Below are 13,384 nucleotides of genomic sequence, written 5' to 3'. Positions count from 1 at the left end.
TTTAGAGTTTGCAGGTAGACTAATAGGGTCATTTATCAAACTGGTGTAAAGTAGAACTGGCTTAGTTGCCCCTAGCAACCAATCCGATTCCACCTTTCATTTTTGACAGCTCCTTTGGAAAAGGAAAGGTGGAATCTAATTGGTTGCTATGGGCAACTAAGCCAGTTCTACTTTACATCAGTTTGATAAATGTCCCCATAAGTGCTATAAATGGGGATTCTGATGCCTAAAAAATATCCTCCATCAGCTTCCAAACAGGTAAAGTTAACAAATAGTAATATTCTTCTTGTCTTGATTCTGGCTCACATTGACATCCTGAGCACAGTGATGTGTCATGCACACCATATGACGGTGGTAGGCAGCCGGTGTCCATGTTGGTGACGTACCTTCCTCAGTGCAATGACGTTTCGTATAAAACATGTCTGCAGCAGTTGCCGGCCGCAGTGGTGAAGTGCCGTCCATAACAAAGGCCAGCAATGACCCATCATCAGGCAGAGGGGGACCATTCTACCTGGAACCGGGCGGGATTGAATAAATATATTTTTGTTGGAGCCTGTAAAGGGTTATTTGTGGTGTGAATTGTTTGCAGCATATTTTATCTTCTTGAATAACGCCACTGCCAGCATCCAGTTCCTGATAACAGGGAACAATATATTAAGCCCTGGTCACATCTCGTTAAAGAGGTTGTGTGACTTCAGCAAATGACATTTATCATGTAGAGAAAGTTAATACAAGGCACTTACTAATGTATTGTGATTGTCCATATTGCCTCCTTTGCTGGCTGGATTCATTTTTCCATCACATTATACACTGCTTGTATCTATGGTTATGACCACCCTGCAATCCATCAGCAGTGGTCGTGCTTGCACACTATAGGAAAAAGTGCCGGCCTCTCTGGCTTCCGGGACCAATGGGAGCGCACATAGGCTGGTACTTTTTCCTATAGTGTGCAAGTACGACCACCACTGATGGATTGCAGGTGGTCGTAACCATAGAAATGAGCAGTGTATAATGTAATGGAGAAACAAATCAAGCCAGCAAAGGAGGCAATATGGACAATCACAATACATTGGTAAGTGCCTTTAATTAAGGCCCCATTCACACGTCTGCAATTTCGTTCCGCATTTTGCGGAACGGAATTGTGGACCCATTCATTTCTATGGGGCTGCACGATGTGCGGCCCGGCTCCGGAAATGCGGGCCTGAACTTCCGTGTCCGCATTTCCGTTCCCCCCAAAAATAGAACATGTCCTATTCTTGTCCGCAATTGCGGACAAGAATAGGCATATTCTATTAGTGCCGGCAATGTGCGGTCCGTAAAATGCTGTCCATGTTTTGCGGATCCGCTAAACCCATTACGGACGTGTGAATGGAGCCTAACTTGTATTGATAATGATAAATGCCATTTGCTGAACCCCTTCAAGCCCTGTTTCTAGTGTTGCTCCTGAAATATAGTGTAAACCTATCCACAGAGGCCATGAGTGATGAGTGTGTGCTTTTGGCCCCTGTTTGGCTGGTTTATCTTTTTTTTATTTTTTGCTGTACGGAGTATACTGTAGTTGTGCCTTTCTATGCAAAGACCTCTCACAAGCAGAAGGTGGTACAGCACCGTATACTGTTCTTTTCCATCAGAGTCTATGGGCGATGTCTGCCACTGTTTGCCTGTACATTATCATACAGTGACGCTTCCTGTTGGAGGTATTTTACTCCCTAATGTGATGGAAACAAGCTGAACTCATACATCACAATGCATCATTTTTAGATGAAATAGGCCTGTCGCAGGCTTTGGTAAATCTCACTTACTGCCAGTAGTCCGTGGCCGATCACAAGGAATTTAGCTTTTAGCGACCTTTTGTTTCTGCCTGCCTGGCACATGCCCCCGTGCCCACATACAGAATGAATTGAAGTCAGGGCCGCACACCCAGTTGGGAAGGTAAAGACATTGCCTACGACTCCAGTCTCCTCGTCTAAATGCAGAGTTTGATTTTTCCACTGGTGCTGAGCTGGATGTTGGAGCTATATTAGGCCGACCACACACAGTGGAGTACTGGAGCAGTCACCAGTAACCATCACAGTGGGCTGTCCGCATCCGTATGTCCGTTCCGTAGCCCAACAAAAAATATAGAGCATGTCCTATTCAAGGATAGGCATGTTTACGATGGATCCACAAAAAAATACGGATGCAATATGGATGCCTAAAGGAGGTCATCCGTATTTTTTGCGGATCAGTGTTTTGCGGTCCTCTAACACACTTATAGGAGATGTGAAGAACATGGCTGCTTCCTGCCAGAAGTAGTGTCGCCCTCTCCATGGGCTCTGACTGCTATTTCAGCTCTCACGTGAGGCCGATGCTACATATCGGAGGGGAATGAATAGAGAGATGGCGGAGAATGTGCAGCTCTTTCCTGTCATACCTAGGGGAGTTATGAAATGATGATCATCGTAAATGATGGGAATACACCTTTAAGCTAATTGGGGGTAATTGTTTGCAAATGTTTATCTGACTGTATGTCTCAGTGCCACATCTCTAATAATTTGATCCAGAATTTTTAACAGGTTAAGGGTGCATTCACACGACCGTATAAATGGATCCGCATCTATTCCGCAATTTTGCGGAACGGGTGCGTACCCATTTATTTCAATGGGGCCGCAAAAGATGCGGACAGCACACCGCGTGCTGTCCGCATCAGTTGTTCCGTTCCGAAGCCCCGCAAAAAATATGGACCATATCCTATTCTTGTCCGCAGACAAGAATAGGCATTCTCTATATAGCACCGGCCATGTGCGGTCCGCAAAATGCGGAACGCACACGGCTGTTATCGGTGTTTTGCAGATCCGCAATTTGCATGTGAATGCACCCTAAAGGGGTTATTCAGGAATTTGATATTCATGGCCTATTTTCAGGATAGGTCCTCAATATCAGATCAGCGGAGCTCCCACTCCTGTCACCTGCGCTGAACAGCTGTTTGACGAGAGCACTGCACTCACCGGAGCTCTGGTAAGCACTGCGGTCTCTTTACAGCGCCGTACATTGTATAGTGGCTGTGAATGGTATTGCAGCTTAGCCCTATTCACTAGAATGGGGCTGAGCTGCGCCTAGGCCATATGACTGATGAATGTGATGTCACAGGCCTGTGCACTCGGGCAGCTCCGTGGCCTCTTCAAACAGCTGGTCGGCGGGGGTCTCAGGAGTTGGACTTCTGCTCACCTGATATTGATGACCTGAGGATAGGACAGCAATATCAAAATGCTTATATTCCTCAAGAAGTTACAATTCCAGAGGTATTTTTTTTTTTGAATTCTGCATTATCCCATTCCTCTGTTATTCCTCCTAGAAATTTATAAATAAACTGACAGCTGGGTGTTCCTATTTGGAAGCTTGTCCCTGCACACCATGGCTCTGTCCAATCAGTCTTGCTAAAGTCATAATATGTAGGGAGCTGCCTCTTTCAGTAGTAGAATAGTAACATCCAGATGTCAATGTATTCATACATTTCCAAGAGGAATAGCAGAGGATTAGGACTATGCAAACATGTCTTTTTAAGTAAACACTGTAATTGTATTCCTTATGCCATAACAATTCTGTGGAATCCGATCTAAGAGCATTCTTGTTATTTGTCCTAGAAATGTATGTGCTCCATTCCTCTATCGTTGCTCCTAAAAATTTGTATGAATGAATTGACAACTGTTACCGGGTTTGTGTGGATGCGGGTGTCACTGCACACTCTCACGCCATCCAATCAGCGCGACCAGTGTCAGACTGTGTAGGAAAGGGAAATGGTAACGCCCAGTTGCCATTTATTCATCATTTTTTAAGGAGGAACAACAGAGGAACTGCACAAAAGAGAATTTTAAGAAAATATGCTCCAGAATTGTTATTTTATGGAGAATATAAATATTTAGTAGGACAGACATGTCAGGGGACACGCTCCTCGTGGTCTGCCCGTTTTTTCGGTCTCCATCTTTGAATAGTGCAGGAGGACAGGCTTCCTGGCTCGGTGTACAGTATAGCGTGAGGGATATACCCGCACCATGTGTCAATGTCACGTCAGACGGTAGACGGCAGTATACTGGTAACTTGATCTGCAGCTTCTGTCTGACAGCTTCCTTTTATGCATTTAGCGTCTTATGCTACATATTTTTCATATGATTTGTCTCTCTACATTTCTTAAATTTCGATTCCTGGAATTTCTCATGGTTTCACCCAATACCGAGGAAACCTAACACTGCCGAGATACATGACATGTCATCTGCAAACCGAGAAGGTCATTATTATTTCCTTATATTCACTGTATGTGAGCAGTAAATGCAGTAAATGCATCTCATAATACGCGGTCGAGAAAACCATTAGTTAGTTCACATCTGCCTCCATCGCAGTTTCCGCAAAATATGGGTTACAAAATAGTGCAGCATGCTGGGCTACCTTGTCCGATAAAACGTCTGTCTGCATAACGGAAACCTGACGGGCACCATCTTGTGGGCATCCTTCACGCCCGTCAGGTGACAGGTCCGTCGCTTCCTTTATTTCATGCAAGCAGTGATGTGAACGCTGCCTGAATAGGGTTGTTCCTCTAGCATGTACAAGGTTTTCTGCAAGTCCCATTAATTAAATGCAAAGTCTATATAGAAGTAAATGTTGTATACTTTAAGTGCCCAGGAGGCGGAGCTTCGCTGTGGAGTACTCTCTGGATTGAGCTGTGTCACAGCCCCTCCCCTCTGCTCTGAGTGACATCTGTAGCATCCAACCAGGAGACCGGTTCCGCTGTCACTCCGAGCAGAGAGGTGAACACTGCTGGCAGATTGCTTTTCATTCTTGCACTTTTATAACCGTCCGTTGAGTATTATTCGATGAGTATGCACAGAATCCGCCATTGTGGCCTGTGGTGGTCAGTGGTTATGTAGGGGGAACTAATCCTATTTATCTTGTGTATTTCCCAGGTTGTGGGAACCCCCTGTTACATCTCTCCAGAACTGTGTGAGGGGAAGCCCTATAACCAGAAGAGTGACATATGGGCGCTGGGCTGTGTCCTCTACGAACTTGCAAGCCTTAAGAGGGCATTTGAAGCTGCGGTAAGAATCCTCTTTATTAACCCTTGACATTAGTGGAAATGCTTGGAAACGCCAGCACCGCTGAAATCTTGCACATGAGTGCTATACGCAATTTCTCACTCATGCCCACACGAGATTTCGCTGGAAGGATGTCAATCAAAGTAAGATGGGTGGGTTTGCAGTGGTGACTCCACCATTGCTGTGAGACCCCTAATGACTCCAGGTACCTAATTTACATACAGAGAGGTACTTCAGAGTTTTATATAAAATGGCAACTGCACTATGCTGCCAGCGCTGCGAGGGAGATGAGTCCGATGAGGCTTGCCTGCTGCCAGCGCTGCGAGGGAGATGAGTCCGATGAGGCTTGCCTGCTGCCAGCGCTGCGAGGGAGATGAGTCCGATGAGGCTTGCCGCCTCTGCCCGCCCCACCTGCTGACAGCGAGTGATAGTTTTTTTTTCTCGTATTGTGCATAGGAAAGAAACCTGTCAGTTATCGTCCGGAGGTTAAATGGCAAAAGAGAAAAGGGGAGAAGGCGCTCATAGGTGGTGGTTGACAAGAGATGTTGTTACTTGTTCTTAGCCAGGGTGAGTGGTTGCTACTCACCTTGGTTAGTTTGTACTTTTTGGTAGTACAGTTCTGGTGGTGGTAAAAACGTGGGGTGTTGTGGGTTGGTGCAGCCGATTGACGTCCAAGTTGACCATGGGCGGGAGCCAAGCCGCCACTTTGGTGCGAATTGTGGTGTATGGGGAGGTTGCTCGTCTGCACTGGGTTCATGCAGTGAGCGGATGGACACAAGGCGCAATTCACAACCCAGTTGAGGATACGAAATATTTTTTATTTTTTGTTTAGCAAAGACGACGCGTTTCGGGGTACGCAGACCCCTTTATCAAGTCTAAAAGGATCAACACAAAATTTGATGATGTAATATGTATAAAAATACAATTAAAATTTAAATTAGAAATGAAAATTAATATGTAAAAAAAAAATATATATATATATATATAAGCATATAAAAAAGACGGATCCATGAGTATAAATGGACGAATCAATAGGTAAAATTATTTTTGTTGGGTTAAAACAAAGACGAGAAAATAGTATAAGCATAAGCATAAGTATAAGCTTGCATATAGAGCGTGTAAAATGATATAAAAATAAGGAATAAATGAATAGTACATAATGCAGACGGATATTAATTTCTACAGATGTGAGCGGTTGTATGTGTATCTGGTGCTGGGTGATTCTGTTTGGTTGTATGGTCTGAATTTCGACTGATCAATGTGTGGAAAAAGAGTTGTTTTCTTTTTTTCTTCCAAAAGACAAATGTGTTGCTGAGTGAGTGTGTCATGTATGGGATGCTGTGTGTGGGTCATAAGTTGTATTATAATGTAATATAATTACCTGTATCCTTGTCACCGTAGGCTAATTGGAGGTCACTCTCGTTGGAGATCCCTTATTTGGGGGGGGGTTTTATGTTGCGGTCCGCACTGCTGTGGTGGGTGATAAAGTTATGTTTAGTGGGGTGGCGTTTGGATGTGGAGATGGGAGGGACAGGGTGAGTGAGGGGTTAATGAGAGAATGTGAGGATATGTGAATCTGCTGGTTTGGTTATGTAGCATGGTTGGTATTGATTGTTCGGGTTGTGGTGGTTTTTATTATTATTATTTGGTTGCTGGGGGACGTGGGTGGGTGGCAGGTGTGGGGAGAGTGACTGTGAGTGATGTAAGGCAGGGATCCGGGTTTGATGCAGGATGCGATAGGCACTGGGTAGTGATCGATGGGCAGTGATGGTGTGCATGGGATGTGGGGGATAGTGGTGGTGGCTGGGTGGCAGTGGCGTTATGTGAAGGGATGGAGGGGGCAGGATGAGCAGGGGGTACCTGTGCAGTAAGGGGTTAATGGGGGAAGGTGGTCTGCTGGTTGGGCTGTGTAGTTTGTTGGATGTTTCTGGGGGGAATAGTATGCTGGGGGACGTGGATGAGTGGCAGGCATGGGGGGAGTAGCTGTGAATAATGTGGGGCTTGGGTCCGGACTTGGTGTGGATTTGTGGTGGGCAGTGAACAATGGCGTGTGTGGGATGTGGGGGATAGCGGTGGTTACCTTTTGGATGCGGCCGGTGAGTGTCCTCCAGTGATGGCGCTTCTGCACTATGCTTCTGCACGTGTGGCCAGTGGTGTGCAGAAACGCGCTCTATCCAGGGGTTATGAGGGCGGTGACGGGGGCGTGGCCGGGGCGTGTGTGGTGAGGGGGTGGGTGGTGATGGCTGTGACTGTGTGCACTGGAGCGGGGGGGGCTGAGTGCGGTGGGTGGAGAGGGGGCGGGCATGGTGGGGAGCCGGTGTGGAACGGAGTGAGGGTGGGCGGTGGTTCCTGGTGGTGGAGGAGGAGGCTGGCTGTAGCGATGCAGGCGGAGGCGTGGCAGTGGGCGTGATGGGGAGCCGGACCTGGGTGTGTGTGGTGGTGGTGGGCGGGGCGGCGTTGCGGTGCAGCAGCGGGCTGGACGGGGTGTGGTGAAGATACATGTTAGCTGATGGTGGGGGCGGGCGTGGAGGACATGGGCGGGGCATGTTGCTGGGGACGCGGTCGGGTAGTCCGGAGTGAGGAAGGGTGTTGAGCCTGCCTTGTGAGGGGCTGGTGGATGCCGATGTTGGGGTGTGTTGTTACTGCTGGAGGGGGGAAACGGGATGGGAGATGATAAGACTGGGTGGCCAGAGGGCGGCGTGATGGGGGGCGGTCCTATGGCTGGTGATGCTGAGTGGTCGGTGGATGCAGTGGTGACTGCTGTTGCAATGTGAGACGGAGGGTGGATAAATGGTGTGGGTTGACCAATGAAGGGGGACTGGTGTGGGAGGATGAGGGGGGGACTGGCTCGGTTTTGGGGGTTCTGGAGTGGTGGGGGGGGGGGAAAAACTTTTGTGAGGAGGATGATTGGGGGTGGTGGTAGGTTATGTAGGATGTGGAGGGGAAAGTGGGGGTGTGTGGGGTGTGAAGGGGAGGTGTAGGGGTGTTGATGTGGATGAAATGTGTGGTGAGGTGGGTGTATTGGTGTGTGGTCTGGAGTTGTGGGGGTGACTGGAATTGGGATGGGGATGTGGACCGGTGGTGTGCAGAGTGGACCGGAGGTCCGGATGGGGTGTGTAGCTGGGAAGGAGATGGGATGAGAGGCCGGGTGTCAGCGGGATGGGTGATGGGTCCTGGGGTCAGACCGAGTGTCCTGGTGTGTGGTGCAGGGGTGGGAGAGTGTGGAACTGGAGGTGAGGGGGGGGAATTGCGGGGTGGAACGTGACAGCGCAGGTGCTAGAAACACTGGTTTTCCATGCTCTCGTTTAGTCCATTGGGTTCAAGTGTGTGGAGCTTAAATATCCAAAACATTTCACGTCTTTGGAGGGTCCTGTATCTGTCTGGGCAATGAGCCTCGATGTGTTCTATGGGGGTGATAGATAGTTGGGAGGGGTCCTGGTTGTGAGTAGCCAGGAAGTGTCTGGAGACGCTATGTTTTAGGTATCCCTTGGTGATGTTGGATCTATGTTTGTTGATGCGTTCCCTTAGGGCCTGGATTGTCCTGCCAACGTACTGTAAGCCGCAATCGCACTCCAATAGGTAGATCACGTATGATGTTGCACAGTTGATGAAATTCTTTATTTTGAAGTCTTCGCCAGTGGTTTTGCTCCTAAAGGTCTGTGTTTTGTTGGAAATGTTGGTACAGCATTTACATCGGGTATGGCCACATCTGAAGCTGCCAACAGGGGCAGGGGTCCCGCTGATAGTACTCGATGAGGCTGTTTTTTTCTTTTTCAGTTTGCTTGGGGCCAGGATGTTTTTTAGTGACTTTGCTTTTCGGAATGTGATTTGTGGTTTCTGTGGTATGTTGGGTTTGAGGTATGGATCATTCGTTAAAATGTGCCAGTGTTTCATCAGGATCTTCCTTAAAGTTTCGTGGTTAGTGTTGTAGGTGGTGATCAGTGATGTTTTGTATGGATTTGTAGTTTCTGTTTCTTTTTTAGGTTTGGTTTTGATTGTCAGGCATTCCTCTTGGCTTAGGTTGTTTGCCCGGGAGAAGGCGTTCTCCACGATCTTACTCGGGTATCCTTTATTCTTAAATCTGTTCTGTAGGATTGTACTTTGGGTGATGAAGTCCTCTTTGGTAGAACAGTTCCTCCTTATGCGTTTAAATTGGCTGTATGGAATGTTGTTCTTCCATTTTCTGTAGTGCGCGCTCCTAAAGTCCAGATAGTTGTTTCCGTCTACTTTTTTGAAAAAGGTTTTGGTTTGTATGTTTTCATTGCAGGGAAATAAGAGTAGGTCCAGGTATTCAATTGAAGTGGTTGAGATATTGGCTGTGAAAGTGAGGTTCCAGGTGTTGGTGTTGAGGTATGTAATGAATGCCTCTGCCTCTTTAATGCTTCCTCCCCAGATTATGATGAGGTCGTCGATGTATCGTTTGTAGAAGATGATCATGTCGTTCCAGTTGTGGTTATTGTAGATTAGTTGTTCTTCAAAACGTCCCATGTAGAGGTTAGCGTAACTCGGCGCGAAACGCGTCCCCATGGCGGTCCCTTTCTGCTGTTTGTACAGACAGTTTTCGAAGTTGAACACATTGTGGGTTAGGATGAAACGGATGGCATCTGTGACAAATGTCTTATGTTCTGAGGAGAGTTGAGTATCCGTATCCAGGTAATGTTGAGATGTTGTGATACCTGCTTCGTGTGGAATGTTTGAATATAAGGATGCTACGTCTAGTGTCATCCAGCAGTACGAAGGGTTCCATTTGATATCCTTTAGTAGGGAAATGAGTTGGGCGGAATCTCTAAGGTGAGAACGGAGATTAGTGACATGCTTCTGTAAGAAAAGGTCGACGTAGTGTGAGAGGTTACTGGTCAGGGAGTTGATTCCTGATATGATGGGTCTTCCTGGTGGGTTTTTGATGTTTTTGTGCACCTTTGGTAAATGGTAAAATGTTGCTGTGGTTGGGTGATCAATGGTGATGAATTCCCTTTCTTTTTTGTTTAGTATGTGGTTGTCTTCAGCTTGTTTTAGTAGTATTCCGAGTTCCTTTGTCTCCTCGGTGAGAGGGTTAAAGGTGAGGGGTTTGTAATAAGAGGTGTCTTCCAGGATCCTGTGTGCTTCTTTGATGTAGTCAGATTTCTTTTGCAGTACAATCCCGCCTCCTTTGTCCGCACTCCTTATTATGATGTTGTCGTTAGTGCTTAGTTCTTTCAGAGCGTCTTTTTCTTTCTTAGTGAGGTTCGGTTTGGTGTTGGTGTTTTTGTTGATGGTTCTGACTTCTTTGGAAACGAGGGAAAAGAATGTATTTATGTGGTTGCCTCTATGGTAAATGGGATTGAAAGTGGATTTTGGTTTGAGTTCAGTGTGTAGAGTGATATCCAAGCCTGGGTCCTGTGGGGGGTCTTCTTTTCTCGCTGTGGGTTGTTCAGCTCGAATAGCGAAATGTCGCTGTAGTGTGATTTTACGAATAAATGAGTTGAGATCAACGAATAATTCAAATTCGTTGAACTTCTCAGTTGGGCAGAAGGTTAGCCCTCTTTTGAGTAAGGAGATCTGTGCTGGTGTGAGGTCATATCCAGAGAGATTGAAAATTTTCACGGTTGTACAGTTTTGTTCCGTTTCGGACTGTGTTTGCTCTGGGGGGTTTTCTTTGGTTCCTTTGTTTTTGATATGACGTCTGATGGTTCCTCCTCTCCGTCCTCGTCTGCATTTTTTCTTTTGGTCCCTTTTTGGGTTGGTGCTGCTTTTACTTTGAAGAAGTCTGTTATTGTAGAAATGTTCCCTGATGGGTGTTTGAGGACGTAAGTTGTTTGCGGGGTCAGGGTCCCCGGGAGCGGTAAAAAAGAGACTGATGAGATGTTGGTGTGGTAGGGGGATACAGGAGGGTTGTCTAGGTTGCTGTCATTATGAACTGTGAGTAGTGAGTCCTCATAGGCCGAGGAGTCTAATCTGTTTTGGGGTGGTGAAGGTTTGGTGGAGCCAAATGAAGTGGGGGGCAGGTTGAGTGGACATCCCTCTGGGAGTTCCAACGGTGAGACAGAGGTGTGATTGCTGTGTTGAGGTATGGATGGTGGAGTGAAGAAGATGGGGGTACCAGAGTGGGTGTCTGGATGGATGGTGAAGGAGTGTGGTTTGGTCGTGCGTGTGTTGGGGTTTGTGGGTGTTATTGGAAAAATTGAATGGTGTACATCTCGGTTCGGCTGATGTCCAGCTGGAGGTGACTTACGGTGTGGGGTGGGGTGGGGACTGTGGGGTGAGGTAGTGGTATGCGGATTGTGGGTGGGTTTGGTTGTGGGTTGGTGGTGGTGGTGTGTGTTTGTTTTGCGGAAGAACATGCCGGGTGGCCGTTTGGGTGGTGCTTTTTGAAGTGTATGTGGGTGATACTGTGTGTGATGTGTTTGGGTGCGGTTTTCGGTTGGCAAGTGTGTGTTGGGTGGATCTTGGTTGGGCGTGTTGGTTGGGTCGGTGTTTTTGGACCAGAAGTGGATGTTATTGTTCTGGAAGTCGGTTCTATCTCTTTTGAGTTTGGCTGTTTTTTTCTCAATGAGTTCACGCTCATGTTGTATGAGTCTACCTGTGGTCTGTCTGTTTAGTCTGATGTAGTCTGTGTGAGATTTGTGTGTTAGAAGAAGTTTGTTGTGTTCTTGTATTGTGTCTTTGAGGTTGTGGCAGAGAGATTCTCTTTTTGTTACTAGGCGTGTGATCATGCCACGGGCACATTCTAAGAGGTAATTGTTCCAGTCTTTTGTGAAGTCTGGATCGTTGAGAAAAGGGCTTTTGAATCTTAGGCGAAGTCCTCTTGGAACCAGAGACTCACTCAGATAAGTCTCTAGGAGGATCCAGTCCAAATGGTGTTGTGTTTCTTCTTTGAGAGTGGATTCTAGGCGAAAAAATAGGTTCGCTAGGTCTTTTTGGCTTATCGTCTCTATAACGGGTTCCCCCATTGTTGTGCGCTTGGCAGTGCTTCTGGTGGTCTCTGTCTCGGTCCATATGCTGGTGAGTTTCTTCCGTTCATGTAGACGGTGTTCGCAGTAGTCCATTCTTTGTGGTTGTCAGTGGAGGGTTCCTTGGGATAAGACCTAGAGCCGCCGTATCTCTGAGTGGGTTTAGCACTCTTTACCCGAAGGTTCGGGACAATACAGTGGTTAAATGGCAAAAGAGAAAAGGGGAGAAGGCGCTCATAGGTGGTGGTTGACAAGAGATGTTGTTACTTGTTCTTAGCCAGGGTGAGTGGTTGCTACTCACCTTGGTTAGTTTGAACAAAACTGTACAACCGTGAAAATTTTCAATCTCTCTGGATATGACCTCACACCAGCACAGATCTCCTTACTCAAAAGAGGGCTAACCTTCTGCCCAACTGAGAAGTTCAACGAATTTGAATTATTCGTTGATCTCAACTCATTTATTCGTAAAATCACACTACAGCGACATTTCGCTATTCGAGCTGAACAACCCACAGCGAGAAAAGAAGACCCCCCACAGGACCCAGGCTTGGATATCACTCTACACACTGAACTCAAACCAAAATCCACTTTCAATCCCATTTACCATAGAGGCAACCACATAAATACATTCTTTTCCCCTCGTTTCCAAAGAAGTCAGAACCATCAACAAAAACACCAACACCAAACCGAACCTCACTAAGAAAGAAAAAGACGCTCTGAAAGAACTAAGCACTAACGACAACATCATAATAAGGAGTACGGACAAAGGAGGCGGGATTGTACTGCAAAAGAAATCTGACTACATCAAAGAAGCACACAGGATCCTGGAAGACACCTCTTATTACAAACCCCTCACCTTTAACCCTCTCACCGAGGAGACAAAGGAACTCGGAATACTACTAAAACAAGCTGAAGACAACCACATACTAAACAAAAAAGAAAGGGAATTCATCACCATTGATCACCCAACCACAGCAACATTTTACCATTTACCAAAGGTGCACAAAAACATCAAAAACCCACCAGGAAGACCCATCATATCAGGAATCAACTCCCTGACCAGTAACCTCTCACACTACGTCGACCTTTTCTTACAGAAGCATGTCACTAATCTCCGTTCTCACCTTAGAGATTCCGCCCAACTCATTTCCCTACTAAAGGATATCAAATGGAACCCTTCGTACTGCTGGATGACACTAGACGTAGCATCCTTATATTCAAACATTCCACACGAAGCAGGTATCACAACATCTCAACATTACCTGGATACGGATACTCAACTCTCCTCAGAACATAAGACATTTGTCACAGATGCCATCCGTTTCATCCTAACCCACAATGTGTTCAACTTCGAAAACTGTCTGTACAAACAGCAGAAAGGGACCGCCA

At 46.7% G+C, this 13,384-nt stretch overlaps 1 protein-coding gene across 1 annotated transcript in view; it reads left to right on the top strand.

Moving 5' to 3' along the window:
• Positions 1-13,384, top strand: part of LOC122924328 (serine/threonine-protein kinase Nek8-like) — a 126,398-nt gene that overhangs the window by 22,591 nt on the left and 90,423 nt on the right. Inside the window, exon 4 of the mRNA XM_044275307.1 lies at positions 4,938-5,069. Coding sequence (XP_044131242.1) covers positions 4,938-5,069 — 132 coding nt within the window. The remainder of the gene's footprint in view (positions 1-4,937; positions 5,070-13,384) is intronic.

Source organism: Bufo gargarizans, chromosome 1 (genome assembly GCF_014858855.1).
Source record: "Bufo gargarizans isolate SCDJY-AF-19 chromosome 1, ASM1485885v1, whole genome shotgun sequence".
NCBI classification, from domain to species: Eukaryota; Metazoa; Chordata; class Amphibia; order Anura; family Bufonidae; genus Bufo; species Bufo gargarizans.
This window is presented reverse-complemented; position numbering and strand designations above follow the sequence as displayed.